The sequence below is a fragment of the Numenius arquata genome, chromosome 8, assembly GCF_964106895.1.
Source record: "Numenius arquata chromosome 8, bNumArq3.hap1.1, whole genome shotgun sequence".
NCBI lineage: Eukaryota > Metazoa > Chordata > Aves > Charadriiformes > Scolopacidae > Numenius > Numenius arquata.
Window position 1 is genome coordinate 57,434,478 of NC_133583.1, and position 22,232 is coordinate 57,456,709.

Genomic DNA, 22,232 nt, shown 5'->3' on the forward strand with positions numbered 1-22,232 from the left:
TAATTGGACCAATAATTTCCACTGTAGCCTTCTACTTCAAGACACAAATAAAAGGAACATGATTTGGTTTCAAAATCTGTCAGTGAACTAGGAGTGATGAAAACATTCTTACTACCCTCACAAAGTGAGCGTGCTCCCAAGGCTTTGAAGTAGGTTAATACCATGATTACAGCATTTGTAGAGTTTTGCAATGGCATGCTGCTCCAATCTCCTTTCATACTTACCAGCTACATGAATAAAAATGCTTTTGGTACAAAGGTTAAGTACATTAAAGAAGAATCATATGAAGCTTTAGCCACACCTCTTATATAGGAAATAAAAATCTGCGGGCTACAATAGCTCAATATATTCAGAGTTATTCAATGCTTTTGGCACAATCTTGCCATCTTTAATACCATATATGTGTTACAAAGTTTATAAAAAAAGGAGCATAAAGAGCTGTCTCCGATCATACAACAAATCTAGTGCTTCGGCTCAATATGACGACTGTGGGGATTCACGCCAGCCTTCGCATCAGGCTGTGATCTGGTTCCCTTTCTAATTTGGAGGAATATGGTTATCCTCATTGGCAAGAACTGACCTACCTGTACATACACTGGGACAAGGCTGTTCTAGCTGGACTCCATCAAATTCCAGAGTCAAAGTTGAGATTTTCTTGAAAAAAAAAGTTTCCTTCAACAACTGTGACTAAGAATTAACTTAAGACTACTACTAGGCTTGAGGTGAGTAAACTAGTAAGTTAACATCTCTAAAAGAAATTCTAAATGAAATTCCAATGAACAGAAACATTGACTTCAAAAACTCAGACCTCAGAGTGCATCAGACAGAACAGATCAAATGAAAATCCTACTCTAAATGCTGGCAAAAGGAATTTGGAAAGGTAGTGTACTCTGAATATTTTGCCTTGGTCACACCAGCATAAGCATATTAATGTTTCTTAGACATGAAAGTCTGGCTGACTAAATACCCATATTCCAGGGATGCTTAGCTGACATAAGCAGTACCTGCAATAGGGAACTGGTGGTGTTACACAGCTACTATTGGCAATTAAAATCATTCACTTTTGTGTGTGAAAATATTAAAATGTATCAATTTTTAGGAGAAAATACCCAGTTCCATCTCACAAATCTGTTTTTTCCCCTCAAAGACAACCATTTCTAAATCTTTCAGCTTGTCTGTTCTGAATAACTTGGGTTAAAAAACGGTACTTAAAGGGTTTTGAGTTTAATGCAGGCCAATAACCTTGAATATCTTAAAGCAGCAAGAAAGAAGCTTAACCACACATTTCAGCAAGTCTAAAGAGACATAATTTGAAAGGTATTTATAGCTAGTGCCTCTTTATTTTCACATCTCAGGCTTTTAGAACCTTTGGTCTAAACCTAAAGGGGAAATTTTTCCCTTTGAACTAGGTTACTTCAAATGGAAATTTCATTACTAACCTTAGAGAATTCAGTCTCCTCCAAACATCATCTGCTTTGAAAAATAAAAAAAAAAATCAACTTGTGTTTGGATATAATTAGTGTGGTAATAGGAATGACAAAATCTGCCTGCAGAGGTTATAGGGCATTAGCAAAAGATGATGCTGTAATGGTTCAGCCTTATCTGCTGGAGATACACTGTATGGAAGGAAGCATGAAGAAAGGACAGAATATGTAATGCTGACCTCACTGAGTTCATCTGATGGTCAGTAAATTCACATGAGTTTCATGTTTCCCAAGATATCGTCACTTTTCTGAAAAAAAACACACTAAGATATGCGCCTTTGGTATCTTCTTCCCCCTCCCCTCCCCCCCATTTCTAACTAGCACATCCCCCTAGAATTCAGAATGGAAAAACAATGTCTACTATGTGGCACACAAATCTAATATTTTTTAATAAAACATAGAAGTCCTCTCTGGTAATTCTGCACAAAGGTGTACCTCCGAGTGTCTTACTCTTTTGTGTTTGCCAACAGCTCTACATAAGACAGTTTCTCAGGAAGAAGAAACCCCACTGTAAAAATAGATTCGATGTTGATACAACTTTCCTGGAAGCCGAACTTCAAATAAAAGGTAAAAAACAACTTGTAAAGTTGATTTTGCAAAATTACAAGGCTTCAAAATCTCCTCCACTGCAAAAGTCTTACAATAAAACTAGACTCCAGTAAGACCTAAGAGTCATGAAGTCAGGTTAGAGATCATCCTAATGGATGATCATCTGACAATAGAAAATACGTTTTCATAGTATTTTTATAAAAGGTCTTATTGCATCTTGAAATGTGCATTGATTGCTTCATTACAAAAATGATCCAAAACTTCCCTCAAAATATTTTTTTTAAATTACCTTTGTTTTAAGAACTGAGAAGTTTAATACAAATACATGAAGTATTTCATATAAACATGCAATAATTTCACTCACTAAAATTCCTGCATCCAACTGTTTAACCACAAATGATTGGTTCCACCAAAAGATTAAAAGAAAACTAAGCCTCCTCCGTGATCTTCATAATCTTTTCAGTACATTGGCAGTTTATGCACTGAATAGCATATGAGGAATTACTGAATTAAAGAATTACTGTGGAGAGTTTAGTAGGTTTTCAAATATATTTCAAATATACTTACTTGTCTTTATTTGATGAAAAGACCATGTCCCTGAAAATGGTTAGGAGATAATTTAAAATGAATGAATAATGAAATTAATATAACATCCTAAATACTTCTAAACACAATGAAAGTTCACTGCTTTCACAAGATCCAACCCCAGGATCCTCGTTGCTCTCTTAAATATTTCTACATTAAAAAAAAAAAACACCCACGAACCTAAAAATTTGCATTAAAGTGGGCTTTCATGTTGTTAGCACTCCTTTCAAGCTATTTTTGAACACCTAAGTTGTGCTTGTTTCATTGAAGTACGTAGTCTAGCAGCTAGTGGGACTATCTACACATGCCTGGCAGGGAAGGACTTGGCCAAAAGAGAAAGAAGATAAACCTGCATTATCTTGGACCTCCTTAACATAAGCACATACAGATAAACCACGAAGTACAGGCCCTTGCATCATTTTAAATAGAATTCGATGACCCCTAAGAAACCTCTTCTTAATATCATTAAAGACAGTTCATCCCTAACCCTGTGACCATGTTAAGCATCTGTTTCTGAACCAACTTCTCAACTGCTGCAATCTCAGTCTCTTCTCATCACTTGGTTCCTGGTCATCTTATTTGTTCAGAAAGTACAATTAAAATAATCTCTCCTGAATACTGCTCTGACAGCACCACTCTGAAGCCCTGCACTGATTTCCAGTCATTCAGAGTATTCATTTCAAACATATTTTTCCATTATTCCAGCTAAGGCTGGCTCAAAAATAAGATCCACATTCAAAATATTCAGATTTTTCTGGTTCTGATATTCTCCAAAAGGAAAAGGGAGCTACAAAAGCAAACAAAGAAGGAAGAAAGGATGAAGAGAATGGTGACACACACATACATGTCATAGTGGTCCAGGGTGATCACCTGAGCTATGGGACTTCCCCCCAAAATCATGCCCCACATTCAGCAGGAGGGTCAAGCTGTTCTCCTGTCCCTACAAGCAGAAGGGATCCCCAACTCCTCTGACACAAAGCTGCTCTTTCTGAAATGTTATCTTGGATCTGAAGAAGTTTCCTTAATGAAGCTGTAGCTGAAAACAGGACTTCTCCAAGGAAAGTTCCTCTGTTATTTTGCTGAAAAAACATCCAAGAGTAATTCCTGAACACCTATGGTTTCTATGCCCTTATTTAATTCTCACCTGGACCAGTCTTCTTTCACTGAAGCACCACTATCAGCTTGGATATTGTGACTATGTTCTTCTTCCAGAAGCACTTCCCAGTTCCTTTCATGGCCCTATGATGTGACCTTTTGCAAAAGCTATTTATCAGACTGCCACCTTAAAATCGTTCAAATCCTTCTAAAAAAAAAAAAAAAAACCAAACCACATACCAAAAAAACAAAACCACAACTACCTGTCACTAGATATACTTTTTTTTTTGAAGAAAAAAAAAAAAAAAAGAATGAAAATAATGTTGCTAAAATGTCAAAAATTTGGATGTTGATGGGAGCACCAGAAGATCTGTGTATTCACTCTTTGGTTGGGGTATCATGCAAAGAAAACAGGCAGCTCCATCTTGGCTGTCAAGCGTAGAAATCAGCACCAAATGGAGCACATCCCCTGACCACTGTCCTTCCATTCACTGAACGAGGCAAAGGTCTCCAGGAAATAGCAATGTGAGCTCAGCTCATTAAAAACTGTATGAAAATGTATATCCTGAAGGGATGTTAAATTAGGCTTACACAGGCAACTTTGAGTCTGTGCTTCCTTAGAATTTTAGTTCTTAACCTTATAGCCCCAGCCTTTCTTTAATGCGATTAAATACAGAGGTATAGATGTAATATATTGCTTTAGTTATAGTCTAGCAAAGAGGAAAAAAAATAGGTGAGACAGATAAAGAACCCTGTAGCTAGCTTCTGTTTTGATCCCTGGTGTCTCTCTAGCATTGCCATCTTTTTGACATGCTCACAACAGCGGGGGCTGTGTTCTTCCACATCCATTTTTACTGAAAAGAGCTGATAAGACGTTATTTTTAAAGAGACACTTCAGAGTCTGTGCATTTTTTAAAAAAACTGCAATAGATAAACATTTCTAGGCTAGTAAATAGAGCAAACGTTAAACACACACAGGTAACCATATTGATATTAAATTTAAGCCGTGTCCAAGTACAGAGTACACCCAATTTCCCTGATGTATTTAATTCACTTTTCGTGACTTTGTAGATTTGAGTTCAATGTGTAACTCATACAGGCAGCACAAGGTATATAAATAAAGATTAATTCAGTCAACTACTACTGATATTTTTGCCTTCCACCTAGGTATCAGCATGCTAACCCCCATTATTGTGACGTGCAAGTATTACCCTCTTATTACTTTGATGGCAATTTTATATTTAAAAATGAAATTAATAGCTAACCTCAAAAGACTTATTATGCTTCATTTCATTTCACTCCACTCCCCAAATCATCCTTTTTGCTATATAATTTCTCCTCTAACGAAACTAAAAAGAATCAGAGGTGTAATTATAGATTACAGATTAGCTGTTCAACATTTGCTAGTAGTTAAAATGGGGGTAGACATTAAAAGCAAGCTGACTCCAGAGAAAGGTGCTTCTCCTGACACTTGTAGAAGATATTGCTGTGAAATGTTAATATTTGTGAAGGCAAGAGCTTTCTGTGCTTTTGGACAACTTTGCAGGGCTTTCCCAAAGCAGGACATCCTACCACCCCTGAAACCACCTCCAGAAGGATCTCCCCATGTTCCCCAGCTGCATTCATTGAGGTCAGTTATGGGTGAGGTAGGTGTTCCAACCTACACAATTCCGTGATTCTATTATTCCCCTTGAGCTCACTCTGTATTCCTGGTCAGGACTTCACTTGCAGGCGTGCTCTCCATTCTGAGCCAGTGTGAGAGCACTAATGAACTTCAAGTCAGACTGGCCAACGAGGAGGAGAGGTCTGAGCGCCATCCACTGAGGCAAGAAGCTGAAATCCTGAGGGGCTCATAGGTTCAGGTGGCAAAAACTGGAGGAGACTGATGTTGGGAAGGACAGCTACTGGACAAACTGGATGTCTAATATCACCTGATCAAATGGAGGAGAGGAACAGGACTGAGCCCTCTGCGGTGTCCATGTGTACACAGGTGCTGTTGCTGACCCTGTGGGTGCTGGTAAAAGCTCTGCTCCGTGTGGGGCTCTTTGCAGTGTGTGTACACACACCTACAGGGAATACACACTCGGCCTCGCTGCTGCCTGGAGCGGGACACACAGAGCCGCAGCAGCCTTGTGTCAGGCTGGGAGAGGATGAATCCCCCAGGCCCTGCAGCCCACCAAATTCAATTACCTCTAATGGAAGATCCTGGAAACGTGATCATGTTAACGTTTTGGCTCCACACATAGTGACTTTTGTGTTGACGGAGGAACAGCTCGTTTTGTTCCCGAATGCAAGCATCACAAAGCTGACACAAAGCCCAGAGAGACCACACTCTATTCACACCTTCACTTCAAACTTCATCTACTTGCAGCAAGGAAGGACGGTTTCACAACTCAGCAGCCAAATGGTAATTTGCCCTACTTCTCCTATTTTTATTGCTGTTTTGCTGCAATGAATAATGCTGTCTCCAAGAAATGGAAGTGAAAGCTACTCTGTTCTTGTCAGAATAATAATGGATATTGTGTTGGCAACTGCCCTCTTGCACTGCACAACAGCATAAATAAAAAGAATTGGGAAAAGCCAACACCACCATAGTAAATAAAGTGTGTAAACTCACCTGCTTGCAAATAAGCGATAACCTCTATTGTTTGGTGTTTCAGCCCAGGCAACAAGAACAGGATAAACACTGTGTCTAAATCAGAAGTGAGTCAACTCCACTGATCTTTAACTACGGAAAGAGGTGGTGGGAAAGAGGCACCGGCTCTTCAAGGAGGATCAAAGTACAAAAGTGTAGCTTGTAAGATGTCAAAAGTGCCTCCATAGGTGGTTGTACAGACAGCAAGAGACCGAAGGACAGCCTTCTCCAAATCTCGGGTTAGTTCAATGCTGGGATATTAGCTTTGGCCTCACTCTTGTTACTAGTAGAAGGCAAAACGTCAATGAGCGTTCAAGTATTTGCTCCTCACGGCTTGGATTCATGTTTCTATTCACGGAGGCTACACAGATTCCAGCAGGGAAGACTCACCTTTTCAGGGTTTAGGAAAAGGATTCTCTTTGGAACGTTCCTCACTACAGAGCACTAACTGTGAAACGTGGCATAGCTCCTGCTCGTGTTGAGCCATTAACGTGTCCAACTAGACAGATCGATGCCTCTGCAGCCTGAGCTCTGGGATAGCAGGGCACAAAGCAGTTCTGGTGGGAATGATATCTGAATGCAGACTAAGAAGTTATTCAAGGCAAGAAAAAGTTTCAGAAGATGGTCCCTAATGATGAAGGTCTTCAGTGAACCGCTGATGAGTACCAGTAACTTGATGCATTGAATTTACCATCTTTCTGAACATCATACAGGACCCAATATTTTTCTAAGTGGCAAGTGCTCTTAATACTATCAGGGGAAAGAGTATTTTTTTCATTGAAAGTGAGTTAACAGGATCATAGGTGCACAATCCATCAGTCTACCCTCCAGTTGTTCATGATTTTAATGTTATAGGCACCAGCAAATCAGCAACAGAAACCACTAAAGCAGGTGAACAGGAGAAAAACTCTGGAGGTACACGGCATGAGGACTACCCTTGGCAGTTTGGGTACGATTATTGTACACCACCACTCTGTTCTCAGAATGCAGGCTTCCCACAATTTCACAGGGGCCAAAAACCACTTACAGAAGCTGGTCTGACCCTTGGCAATGGCTACCTGGCTCTACCAGGGCTTCCTCCACTGTCACCTTCCCGAGCGACACATCTTCCTTTGGATCCAAAGCCTATTTCATGCAGGACTCCAGGATTCTACACACATCTTTTGGGGCATATTCCTGGAAGAGCAAAGCTACCAACAAGTACCCTGATTTCTCCCTTCCTGCAAAACCAAAAGCATTCAGTTGTCTTTGGCATTGCTTGTTAGTTTCTAAAAAAAATTTCTCTTTCTTGCTGCTCACATCGCAGGGACCTTGATTCTTATTCATACTTACTATGCCTGTTCCAAATCCATAGATATACATTAAGATCTGATCATCTGACACTTGCATTAAAATACACATTAAGTACATATAATATACATACTCATGAGTTCACTAAGAATTGGTCTAGTTTGAAAAAAAACTGAAAAATTCTTTTGCTTTTTACTCAGCTCTTTGTCTTCAGACAAAAGACTCCCATAAACACATTATTTAGTTAAAAAAACTAAATATATTGTTGTCTGCAAAACCAAACAACTGTAAAAGCAGGGAAATGCATTCTTTCCTGTCTTTACACTAACACTAGCTATTATATATAACAATGTTTAACTTAAAATAATACAAATAATATGTAATTATTTTTGAGGACACGTTTATCTCTAAGGGGAATTCATTTTCAAGAGGAATGTTATACTTAAACACATTCATCCATTGCGCCGTTAGACAACCCAAATACATTACGTATTTTATTACCTTTATTCTGGATGACCAATAATGTGAATATTGATTATATAGCTAGAGCACATCATCTACAAGAATCACAACCACATCTTTTCTTTACTCCCGAGGAGCACAGTGAATGTCTGGGACTGACATATTTATCACAGGAGGTCCAATCCTATTACTTGGCCAAATTCACTGTGTATTTCTTTAAGCTCAGGAATATGCCATAACACATGAATGAAGGGCTTACAAATTCAGCTGCAGTGTATTTCAAAAGGCTACCAATTTTGTGGCAAGTTTTTCTTAAGTGACCAGTGTTCAAAAGGTCTAGGACATTAAAGATTAAGGACACAACCCTGCATGTTTCCCTTAACTTGTACATTGCTCCACACTTTTTTATACGCAAGTTAACAGATGAAGTTACTGTGATATCACTAGTGAGAGAGCAAAACATATTGGTTAGAGCATAAAATAAGAAACAGGGCCCTCATATTATGTATCACGCTCTGCCCTGGCTTGTGGTTTAATCTTAGGAAAGGAACTGAGAGATCAGCACTGGCTTTTGATGCAAAGAGCTAACCATGTTTGAAATCAATTTATGTTTCCCCCATATGTACACAGGTCATAGAAGCTCATTACATTCCATAAATTATATAAGATTAAATAAGTTTTGAGAATTTTTCCCTAATAATATGAAAAAGTATGCACTGCAATAATGTGGACATTAATGCTAAGTGTTATCTGTTTATTTCAAGGAAAACAGGTGAGCAGTTTCATGCTTCCAAGATTACTGGGATCAAGCTCAGTTTTCCAGATTTACTTGTCTTTGTTTTCCCTTCAGCAAAATGGGAGCATTTAGCAGTAGAGCTGATACCTCCAACCTGTATTTTACAGTGAGTTTGACGTATTTTATTATCACTTGCAGAACTTCCCATGATGTCAATGGAAAAGGCTAAATGTTTCAGAAAAGCAGAAATGTTCAAATGCACGCAATTATTAGGCAAGCAAATATCTTTGGATGAAGAATGATACCAAAACATTATCATCATGAACATACTGGTCCCCGCAGAATATTTCTATGTGAGCAATATTAGGAAACTTCCACTAATCCAAACCTCTAGAGGCCTTTTAGCTACTGAACTGGATGAATTAAGTTACTCCTGCTCAGTTACAATCCTTACATGACCGAATCTTCTTCCCTCAACTCTCTAAACAAAATTTTTGTTCACAAATGTCCTAATACAAACTTTGCTGGGAGCCTTTTCAATGACTGCCAAGTAGATAAAAGGTTTCCCTGAATATTACTTTGTTTGCCTGCTTGGAAGCTCTACCTCCTTACCAGCCTCAGCCCCTCACTCTCTGCATATTTCAACCAAATCTCAGATGTAGTTTAATAGGTTAAGTGGATGAAGCCAGAACCACTGTAGAGCAGAGGCTGAACTGGATGTACAGGTGATCCTCGCTACCAGCAACCAAGAGATTTCCTAAGGTACAGCCAGCCCCAGAACGCAGTAACACCCACCTGTATTTAATGACTGCTACATGAGTCAAATCCTCCATGGAACATGCATTGCATTAAGCTCCTAATTACTAGTTTCAACTGAAATGCTTTGACGACTGTTAAAACATTGAGAAATGATAACATAACAAGCTCTCAGGAAATGCTATTCTTAACACTCAAGAGATTATTGATTCCTCTCCTGAGGAGCAGCAAAGTAACAGAGCTCCAACCTCAACTTAGGCAGACCTCTCTCTCAATTAAAAACAACAGTAAACACTTTAACCGCAACAAGAGACAGCATCCATCACCCCCAAAGAATGCTTCAATTAACACAACCATGGACCCATTTCGGTTGAATGCAGTATTTAAAATACAATTCACGAGCTCTCTAATTTATGATAGGTTATTGGATAACTCTTGTTAATTATAGCTACACAATGTCAAAATTAATGATTTTCCCACCCTCTTTCAACTTGAGAATGAATTCATAACTTATATCAAGACTCAAAAGATGTGCAATTAATATTGTCAGTAACGACTTCACAAAAGAGATTTGTTAAAGGCAGGCATGTGGACTCAATTAGTGTATCAATTAACGTTGCTGTTACTTGATGTATAAATTATTGAAAAACTCCTAACTATTGCAACGAAACAAAGCAAATCCACTCCCCGTCAATGAAATAAGCTCCTGACCGTGCCCCTCTTTCATTACTCTTTAGATCAAATCTGAATTTAGCTGGGTTCCACAGACCCTAGCAATGTAATCAGAAAAATAAATGAACCTAAACCAACCTGACAACTTGAAATGCCTCATTACAGTGAGGATGCTTTAATTGTTGTTAGCTGATTGTAATGTAAAAAAAAATAAAATAAATCAGTTCAATAATAATAATTAAAAAATAATTTAAAAAAAATTAACCATGATTGTTCGTAACACTTATTAATTGAAACTGAAGTTCTGATCTGGAAATGAACCTGTACAAACTGCGTTGAGATTTCGACATGCCAGCAAAATTGCAACTTTCACATCAACCAGAAAGCTCCATCCCACTCTCAAAATTAGCAATGATTAGTCCAAAGATTAGATTCAAATGAGGGCTAAGAAACCTGAAACAGGACTTGGGTAGCATTAGGCACCTATGAGAGAAGCTGAAAACGACAAAACATGACCTTGTTTAAAGGCTGCTTACCCCCAGAGGCTTTTAAACTAACTAGATACCTCCTGTTTGATCTTAGTATGACTAGAGTTTTGCTTCTGGGGATGCAAAAGTTTTCCTTTAGCTAGTTAGACAGACTCCACTCTCTCATTAGAGCTTAAAAGACCTAGGAAATAGATGTGACTCTGCCAGAGGCTTGATCCGATATACGTGAGTGGTCCCAGAGCCACTGCACTCCTTTTAATTAACAGTCAGACAGTTAAAAGGGGACACTTAACCCGAGAGGATCAAAATCAGATCTTCTACCACCAAGAAAGTACTGTCATGCAACACCCTCCGCTCTGCTGGTGCAAGCAGGGTAATTCCTTACCTGGCATTAAGGAGCCCCCCAAGCGGAGTCCGCTCTCGCTTTCCCTCCTCAAACACAGCTTCCGAACCTGGATATTCATTCAGTCAAAACCAAGTGCCCAACTCATGGCCGTGGAAGGGCATCTAGCTCTGGGTAGAGACTTACCACATCACACCCCCTTCTAAATATCACGGTCCTACTGGCTACTTACAGCAATCCCTGGCTTGGCGACCTGCCTGCTGTGAAATCTCCTTCCAGATGCCACGTGTTTCCCACGCATTGACGTGGAAACCTATTAAATAAGGGAATTTCACCCATGGGGATCCTTAGCATCAAAGATCATAATATGCTGCTTGTCAACACGCCTGAGCTACTCCTTGTATCTTGCTTCCGTGTTCAAAAGTCCCTGTCATTTTGAAAACTGACTCAAAAGTCTTACTATAGCAGATATAATGAGAGACGAATTTGAAAAAAAAATAATTCTATGCTTCAAATAGAATAATTACAGAATTTAAGTGCAAGAAGAAGAAAACAAATCCATAGAAACGTCTCCTGGCCTCCTCCAATCTACATTCAAATTTGGTAGGCTTACCAACCTCACATTTCAGTTTTCCTGTTTAAGATAATTTTGCAAGAAGGGATTTTTCAAGGCAGTTGTCTATGTAGATTCAACACCAGTGCAACACATTTCCCCCGAAGAGGTTTCTAAATCAATTTAAATTCCGATAGGCTCAAGTAAATGTTTTCCATTTGATTCAATAATCCATACACACTTATAAATGGCTTTTCCCCCATGTACTACAAGACAAACATGGTTTGTGTTTCTAACAGCCCTGGCTAGTAAAAAATTCTAATTTCCTATCCTGAATGGTAAAAACATGTAAACTTTTTTCACCTCTCAATGAACCAGATGACATAAACAAATGAAATAAAATCAACCTTTAAGAGGATTATTTGAATGACTAATTCTCTAAGTGCTTCTGAAAGAACACATGATCTTTGGCAAACTTGCCAAAAAAAAAAAAAAGTCACAAAAAAAGTCCTAGAATAGAGCTTTCTAAATCTCCTGATAATTTTGCATGAGTTCCTTTTAGAGAGCAACATGAAACTTCTTCAGGATGTCTTTTAAAATTTGTTCTCAGAAAAGGTAATTACAACGCAGTTACTGGTAGGTATCAGTCAAGACCGGCGTGAAGATTAGGGCTGGAAGTGGGGGGTGGCAGAAATATAATCTCCTCTAAGAGCATCTAGTGTGCTGTGAACTTCTAAAATGGAGTGAAGTGTAGAAAGGAGGGCTGTGGAGGTCAGGGTGAAACACACATCCTCCATTGATAAGCACCTTCTCAGTACACGGAGCAAAAAGCGACATCTGGAGAGGAAGGGAGGTGCTCGGCTCACCTCTATTTTCAAAACCGTGTCTTCAAGTTAGTTAAAACTCCTCCCCTCTGCTGGGAGTACGACCAGGCAGCATTTCTAGAGCCCATCAAATTCCTGATCCGTCAGATGAACATTGACTGTATAAAAGGCAAAATTAGTACTTGATTTTTTAATAGACTATTTTTAAGATTATCCAGGGTGATAATGTTAACACTGGAAATTACAATTTGATATTATCATGTTAATATTGAACTTACCTATTGCACATTAGAGTTTCGCAGCTGTGATTCTGCTTAAATAGCAGCTTCTGAGAGGATTTCATATGTAAGTTCTTGTTCTAACGGTAGTAATAATCCTTCAGTGTTAGAAGGAAATAGGCCTTACAAACCAGGTCTGATGACGATGGAGAGAGACTGAAGAGTTGACTATGACTAGAAAGCTTATGGCTGTAAAAGCAGCGTGCCTAATGAGAAATGTTTTAAATAATCTCTTGTAAGAGAATTGCTTTGCATAAGACTACACAAAGAGACAAGTTTCCAACACATAAAAAAAAATATTCGGTAAAATCTGGAACTTTGCAGGAGCATTTAATGCCATGTGCCCCATCTGCAGCAGAAATCAAACTATCTCCCTGTCACCAAAAAAATCAGTAATCTGTGCCATAGAGTCTAAAAGCCATTACAAGAAACCATAAAAGAACGTGAAACACACATCCTACCCTCCTGCAGGGACTTAGTCCATGCCAGTAGCAGGACTTTGCATTCATCCTCATTGAATATCATGAGGCTCCTTCTGGATCTTTCCTCTAACCTGTCCAGATTATTAATTTGTTTGCTTAACAAATTATGTTACAGTGCCTTTAACACAAGATAGGCACTATACCACAAATGTACGAGTCACATCATCTGAATAACCACCAGGAGAACTACCAGAAAAGTAGATAATACAGCAAAAGAGGCCCCTCCTTGCTCTGGATGGAAATGGTCGTGTGGCCCTTGCAGAAGTACAACAAAACCTGATGCACTGGAAACACACTAGAGCTGAAATTTCTGTTTATAAAGCAAAGACTAATTTCTTGGGAATAGTCAGTTCCATTGCATAATCAAACTCATTGATTAGTAACATTAGAAACTTCATGTTAGTACTTGCTAACTGTCACTGCTCCCAGTTAATGAACTTGAGAAAAAAGAAGAGGAAAAAAAAAATTCCTGTTTTTCACATGTCCATCATTCACACTATACAAGGGAGGGCTCATTGTTGAAATATACGCAAACTCATACAATTCAATGACAAGTAAATGAGCACAGCAAGTTTCTTTTGACTTTCATTATGGGGGATTTGAATAGCAAACACTGTCTGAATTGTATACCTTGTCTGTACATAGCATTCACTGTACCACGAGGCCTTCGGATGGCTGGATGTGATCGGATGCACTCGGACTTGCACATACAACACAGAGCAAGATTAATTCTGGAGATGTGTACAGCATACACTGTCCCTTCCAGTTCTTTGGGTACTTGCACATGCTGCAGGGAGCTCTGATCGCTGGCACAGAACATATTTTATACTTCTCAGCAGTAAAGGTAATTCTCAGAATTTCCATGTGGGGAATAGAATCATATTTTGTGCAGAGAAGCGTTCAGTTATTATGATTTATGAAAATGTTTTTAAAAGTTGGATGCTATTTTATTAACATAAAGTTCCTAAAACAGTTGTTTGCTGTTTTCAAAAGTTTCACCCTCCAGCAGAAGAAATAACATAGGAGACACACACCAGAAATGTTACCCGAGTTGCAAAAAACTGACAATTTTTAATTTCCTGCCTGCCCAAAAATACTGAATGATCATACAACTGAACCTTCTTTACTTCCCTTGAACATCTCTCTCAGATCACATTCTCATTTCCACCAAAGTTCCCCTACTTCTACCTTTCCAAACCTCAGCTTTTTTATCATAAATGAATCATTTTTTCCTTGTCAGTGTAAGCCTAGAGCAGTCATAAGGATCTTACACCATCTTCCCAAACAAACACTTGAAATTTTTTAATTGCTGGGTCTCTTTTTAAATACGCCAATATAAAGATTTCTGATACAAAAGCTGTAGCAAACACAAGGCCTTAATTAACGGTTTGGTAGAATCACTGCAGTAAACTGTATAGCCACCCAGATGCTAAACGAGTTATTTATCAGATGTCTAAGATGAGTAAGATTTGCAACACACACATACAGGAGCAAAGATGAGAATGTCTTAAAAAAAGTAAAAAATCCTCAAAAGCAAATGGCTAAATTATACCCCCACAAAAATAAACAGAACGACAAGCTGAAAAGCCCACATGAAAATTCAAATCTTGCTGCCTCAAGTATTAACCTATTTAAGTATGATTTTTTCTTTTTGTTTAACTTTTTACTTTTATTTGAGCAATTCACATTAAATCTGTTTTTAATCTCATTATCTGTACAGATTTTAAAAAAGATCAGACGGCTACACAGAAGAACAGGAATTACCACTAGAAATCAAGGTCTTGGCCTCCAAGTTCATCAGTACAACCATAAGCAATAAAAAATACTAATAGAAATCTAAGGATAAAAACCCCTACTAAAAATCTTTCAGTACTCCTATTCATAAGCACCAAATTCATACCGTCCCATTTCTCATACTTATCAGACCAAAGAACTGCCCTACAATCTGATGCAAAATTGTATATACAAATATGAATTGATTCAACCATGCATTTATTCATAGCTGCTCCTTAATTTTGAGTTTTCCTCCTCCTTGTTTATATTTCCTTTGCCAGGTTACAATTAATCTCTCTATAGATTGCTACGGAATTCTCTGTAACTTCACAACGCGTCAGTAAGACTCAACCTCCAGTAACAGAAAGTACATTTAGCTCTGCTTAGTTCAAAACAAAGTAGAAACAAATCCTTTAGAAGTAAACTTATTTATCAACAGGTGAAAAAAAAAATTATCTTTTGCTAAGAGTAATTTTTAAAATTGTATTTCCATTTGTGAAACAATTGCAATATACATATAGAGTAAAAATTAATGAACTGTAATACATAAGCCCTTTCTTGCATTTTAAATATATTTCAATAAGATATCATTTTCATGTCAGAAAATAAAATCCCATGTTCTTATACCAGACTTCCACTGGGCTTCACAATTTTACTTTCACCAAGCACACAGATAACAGAAGAATCACAGATGCATAAAAAGGTAGCTGATGTAGGAGCTGATTAAAGTACAAAATACAGACAAATAAAGAGAAATTAGTCACTACCTTTCTTTTTGGAGTCTTTCTTTGTGCTGGTTTTAACAGCCACTTGAAGTTCTGTCTCAGTTGACATCCTATATCCTTAGTCCTCTTCACACAGATCCAGGATCTCGGTCAGGCTCATTTAGAACGTCTCTCCAAGAGAATAATTTAGCCTTTCAGATACTATAACCCAAACAGTTCATCTCATTCACTCCTTTCGAGTGCTGTTAAAGAAGGAAACAAAAAGTAATGGTCATTGTCTAAGTTTAAAACATTAAAAAAAGGCATGCCATTGCAAGCTTACTGAGGAAGAAACCTTTGAAGTTCTCCAACTACAGAGTCAATTACCCACAATTTTAGATGCTTAAACACAGTCATCGAGTCCCGTTTGAGATGTTTTGGCATATCTGAGATGTCTTTACAGGCTACAGAGACCACAGAAGGTGTGCAGAAGACCTGTACTTCTGGACCAGCAGCTGGAGGACAAAAACCATGATCCGGGAAGAAGCTGGAAATGTCACCAAAAGCAAATAATTCTGCAAGGACTCAATTCTTAATACAACAATCGCAAGGTAAAAATATATTGCCAGATAGTAAGTTCAGATTTTACTCCTCAAGTGCTCTCTTAATGCTTTTGTTCCCCTACTTGCAAATGCAAAACGTATTCATTACTCATACTGCCAACATCATACTTTGCCACTCCTCTTGCTTATGATGATGTTTCCAGTATAAAAGAATCTGCCTCCATGTAAACAAAGCTATAATTCTTAACGCCCATCTAGTAATTTTTCTTGCAAGGAAGACTGAAAATACAGTTAATTAAACCTACAAAATACAAACGGGATAGGGGAGAACATTCAGGGCGCAAGCTACAGCTTTATATAACATGTTGGGGTGATACACACAATCACTGCTGTGAACCCACAGCAGTAACTGCAGAAACGTGCCGGAGCAGTACGAGGGAGGCAGACTGTAAGGCTGCAGGTAGGACCAGGGATCTACGGCCTATGGAGGCAAAGAATACACAAAAAAATAAACAACCAAACAAAGAATAAACCATTACTCCAGCTCTTACTGCCAGTTACTCGCACTTTGAAGGATGAGCCACCTACTTCAGCCCGTCTGCTAAGGGCAGAGGACCATACCGTCCTGAAGCCATTTGTCATGATGCTCCCTCACTAAATGCATCTTCTTATTGCTCTTTCTTACTGTGAAAAAGTTCTCGTTATTAGCACAATTACGGTGAAGTCCATCTGGCCTGTCTGAACAGCTGCCCAGTTATTAAATAAGCATTTAATAAAGAAATTAACCCAGCATATCAGCTGGTTAGCTGGCCAGAGATTAACTGCAGTTATAGTTATTTACTAGTGTCCCTTCTCCGTCATTTAAGAAAGTAACACACTGCAAACATTGAAATAATTTTGACACTTTAAATCACTTTTCACAGTAAGGGCTGTGAAGCCTCTAGTACTTTCAAATCCAGGCTCTTTTAACATTTTAAAATGCTTCAGTAACATTACACTGCCATGCACCATCTGAAGTGATTTAATATTGCTGAAGTGTGTCAGGGGCTTTCTTTAATAAGCTCTTCAAATCTGTATGTGTATTATAGAATATGCAAAGATAGTTTTTTAAAATCTGCTGAACTGATTTTGATATACAACGTGCCCTGTTCCTCCTCTGTGGAGTCTGAATAAGCGCCCCATTGCAAAAAGGAAGAAAAATAAAGCAACGTACAAATTAAAGTTGCACTCCTTGCTAAATACGCGTTCTCTGAGTACCTGAATAAACTAAAAGCATTTTCATTAACATTCTTAGTTAAGAAGACAGTAAGAAAGGGCAAGGCAAATGAAGGTTGATCAAAGAGAGAAAAGGAGTAAGATAACGGCCGCAGTCTGTGAGGATCTGAAGCGCACTATGGCCAGGTCCATGGCCAGGGAGATGTCTCTACCCCAGACACAGTCACAGTGGGCCACCACGTGCAGTGACCACTGGGTCCCGGCACCGAGCGATGCACGCACTGTGCTGCGAGGGAACCACCTCACCCTGCTGTCGATGGAGTCGCTCCTCACTTACGCTTGAAATCCCCCCCAGCAAAGAGGGAGGGAAGCGCTGCGGAGAACAGATGTCCCTCCAACCCCCATCTCCTTCCCCTCCCCCTGCACACAACCCAATTTAACAATATTTAGTTTTACAGCACAGTAGGAATGCATCAGTCTTTACAGCTCAATGGCACTTAAAGCATCTCTCAATCACAGCTGGATCGACAGTTTATTTTTCTAGAATTTGGATTTATATTTACCTAAGGGTTAACTGCATAACTTTGCAAGAAACACTAACATGAAACACTTAACAAAAGAAAAATATTTATAATAGGTCCATTGATAATAAAACCAAAACAAAGGAAAGAAAAAATACCCCCAGGGTCAAGAGTTAAGCAAGTTTTAAGGTCTTAGAAGACTGTTTAGGTACAAAGCATCAAGAATGTCATCTCCTGTTGTCAGCCACTTTCAGCGGGATGGCTGAAATAGCAGCATCTGAATGGCACTGAATATTTTAAAATAACAACATATGACTGCTATCTCATTTGAAACTCTCCAGAAAAGCTATATCCCCTCGAGGCTATCCCACCGAGTAATATTTTTTAAAATAAATGCATGTCTATTTTTGGACAGGTTCACATATTGATTTACTTTAAAACCTAATCAGGTCATACTCTCGCAGGCTTATAGATCCTTGAATAACGTAATAGGTGTCTTTGTAAAGGAGCACATAAACATCTGTCAGATGCAAGCTATAGTTCAAACTGAATTTGTTACAGAGACAATTCCTCCAAAAGTGTAGGTCTTTATGTAAGCCACATTAGTAAACTTTCATATAGTGTCCATATTTCAGCCATTTATTACCCAGATGAGAATGGCAGTCAATCTGCTCTTCACCGCAACAGCTTTTATTGTCTCCTCCAATCTAGGTCACCGTTGTTAAATACTATGCTCTTCCAACTGTGGGAAGTACTGCAGCATGTGTTTTATCAATGAGATGCTATTTTCTTTGATCAGTTCTGCCACATTTCTCTCCCTGCTCTAAAGACAAAATTTTGTTAGCTGCATTTAAAAAAAACCAAACAAACAAATAATAAATCCACTGTCTTACACTCTAATGATCTTCTTGTGTGCCTCGTTACTGTTCCAGCTCTTACGTTACGTGCATGCCTCAGCTTTTCCTAAAGAGGATTCAGAGCTCTTCGTTTTAACAAAATACTGACATTTTCTGTTCCCTTATTAAGTAGCTACAGTAGGAACACAATCAGCGCATTCTGGAATTAACTGGCTCTTAATTCCAAGCGAAGTCTTAAGCCTGCATTCTGTATTACTCCTACGCTGGCATAAAACCTAAAACCTTAGTGAAGAAATGTTTTTGTAAATTCACTTTGCAGTTAGGATTAACACACGTTGGACCTTTTATGCGCAGGGAAATTCGTCACATGATCCTCCCGCCTCCCCCACGCATTTGTAAAACAACTATTTCTGTCAAATCATTTGTCTTTTCAACCACGCTTGAGCGAGCTCATGAAGGGGTTATTAGGCGACTTCCCCTGGCCCGAGTTATGAAGGAGGTCAGACAAGACGATCATAATACTTTCCCTCTGGCTTTTAAATACATGAATTTATTAATTTTCTCCAGGGCTTCAAAACTTAAGAAGTTCCCTCCCCTGAAACCAGTTTCCATCTGCTTATGTAAAGGAAAAGCAGTCTTAGAAAGGATTTGTAACTAAGCCCTGGCATTCCCTAGGTATTTAAGTTCTCCACAGCCCCAAACTGGGATTTGACAAGAGGATGGTGCCTCCCACACCCTGGTTTGACAAAATAAAAACCATGCTCCCCATCCTTAGCTCTTGCTTTTCTACCTCCGAAGTCCCGCAACGCATTTGCTTTCCTCCAAAACACCCAACATAATCATCTGTAAAGGGTCGCTGATGCACATGATTTTGCGAGTGTTAGACAAAGCCCAAGCATAATGAAAGGGTAGAATAAAAGTGACAAAATGATTTTAAAAGTGCTATGATCCTGGAAAACTGAAAACAGCTCAAGCGCGAAGGACTGCTATCCAGGGGGGAAAATGTTACTCATCAACTTCTCATCTGACCCTGGAGCCTCATCTGGAGAACTTCAGTGGGGCTGCAGAGGAGCAGATGGTGGAAAAACCCATGCTCGCCACCAGTGCCCTTTACACCCTCCAGAGAGAGGAGGCCACGGAACCCTTTGGAGCCGCTCACACTATTTTGTGCTCACCAGTTCATTTCACCAATGGTCAGGTCTTGCAAACATCCTGTGGGAAGCTCCTTGGTATCAGAGTATTTATCTTTTACAGAAGGCACTACACTAATTCCAAACCGAAAGCCGAGGGACTGGTTCAAAACCCACTGAAATATCTCAGTTAATAAGGCCTGTAAGAACCAGAAAATGAGGAAGATGAGGTAAAAGAGACATCTTAAGATACTGACACAGAGGAGAAAACGAGGATGCAAAGAAAAGCGGGGAAGCTGTCTCTGTATATATTTCATTAAAGCAAATTCTACTACAACGTGTTCAGCAGTAAAATCTAAACAGCTCATGCATTAAAATTCTCTCCACCCGGCAAAAGAAGCCAATCTCCATTAAACTGTTGCATGTGCCCAGTCTCCCTCCTCTAGTTTTGTCATTTGCCCACAGAACAACATAATAAACTGCTCCCAGTGACAAAGTCAAATTACTCTTGTCATGGCATCGCATGTCAATCACCGCGTTTCCCTGCGATTTCTTTTACAGGCTACACAAATGCCAGTAAGGAGAAAGGCAGCTTACTGTTCATGCGCGCAAACGGAGATCCAACACAAAAATTCATTCCCTCAGCAAACATGGGGGAAGCAGAGTGCCCAGTTTAGCTTCTCGAATATTCCCCTGCAAACTGGAAACCCTCTGAAACCCAGCACCCAACTTCTCCTACTGCCTCCCTAAGCTACACGGCTCGCAAAGACTCACCAACGCCTCCATACTTCGTTTTGTTTGCTCCCCTCCAGCTCCAACCTCTATACGTTAAGAGAAAGGGAAGAGATTTATGTGCTTTACTATGCTGTCTGTACTATGTCTGTAGTGAGAATGACACTTCCCAATTAACCCTTTTTAATTCTTCTGACGTGAGGAAACTACTCAAGCCGTAACATTTCATTTCCCGTTGTATCCAGTTGCTATTTGTTTAGCTATATTTATAAAATACGTCTCATCTCCTGAAAACAAGAAGCTCTTTTTTTAAAAAAAAAAAACAAAACCCAAAACAACTATATGTAACTAAGGCCAATAATACATTGTATTAAATTTACTGTGGTTTACAATATGCTTCATTATTCCATCTCTAGGGCATCTTTCAGGCATGCTACCCGGTTCCTCGGATGGTGTAAATAGCACCACTGTAGCTGATTTACCACCAGAAGAGCATCTTGCCAAAAAATTGACCTATAAAATATTTCCAAAGTAAGATGTTTATTAGTATTCCAATGACAGCAGGAATAATTACTAAAATTCCTCCTGGAAATCACTCCATGTAGTGGAGAATTCTACCCTCCACCTCACCAATTATTCACCAGAAGTGCTGTGAATCTTCTACTCACAGAAAATGCTGACTGAATTAAAACGATGCTTTTCATGGGAATGAATTGATTTCATCAACATTTTTAATGAGAAATTGCTAACATTTCATTTTAATATTACAGTTTCTATTTGATATTACAGAGGACAGCATTCTGGAAACAAAGGCAAAACAGAAGACATCAACCTTGCCTTAACAGGATTTGTGAAATATTCAGAAGTATGCCATTTTGCATTCAGGAAAAACGACGTGATGTCGGTTCATAATTTCTCTGAGGAAGGATATTCAAATACTTTTATGAAAAACTGCTAAATTTGAGCCAGTCAACTCATTGAAGACCAATAGAAAAGTATTTATAGTTTTTTTCCTTCAATCCTTTCAACATGAAATTTATCCTCTTAAAAGAGTTTCTATAATCACAGTGTAAAACTTCATTTAAAAAAAAAAAAAAAAACAAAAATCACAAAAACCACCCCGCACTGAGAACCCAGGACTTGCTGCTCTCCCCTGTTCTGCTCTATTGCTGACCAGAGCTAGTGCTGGGTAATTCCCGTGCTGCTGTGGTCCCTCAAGTTAGTCTCAGTCTGATTTCCAGTAATCAGGTATCAGCTTCATCTCTGTAAAATAACACTTAGCAGCCCTTCCACAGGTTTTTTGAACACCTACATCTTCTTCGAGGTAGGATTTACGTACCTGGGAGCATCATCACGCCACGTGAGCTGCATTGCTCTCAGGAGTCTTGCAAGGATAGAGGGGATAGGCTCAAACCCCCAATCTATTGCCACGGAAAATTAAAGGTTGGAATCACAGAACCACAGAATCTACTTGGTTGGAAGGGACCTTTGAGATCATCGAGTCC

At 39.0% G+C, this 22,232-nt stretch overlaps 1 protein-coding gene across 1 annotated transcript in view; it reads right to left on the minus strand.

The window, feature by feature from the left end:
* Window positions 1-22,232, minus strand: part of DAB1 (DAB adaptor protein 1) — a 145,362-nt gene that overhangs the window by 104,870 nt on the left and 18,260 nt on the right. The window contains exon 3 of the mRNA XM_074151831.1: window positions 15,773-15,972. Coding sequence (XP_074007932.1) covers window positions 15,773-15,839 — 67 coding nt within the window. The 5' untranslated portion in view covers window positions 15,840-15,972. The remainder of the gene's footprint in view (window positions 1-15,772; window positions 15,973-22,232) is intronic.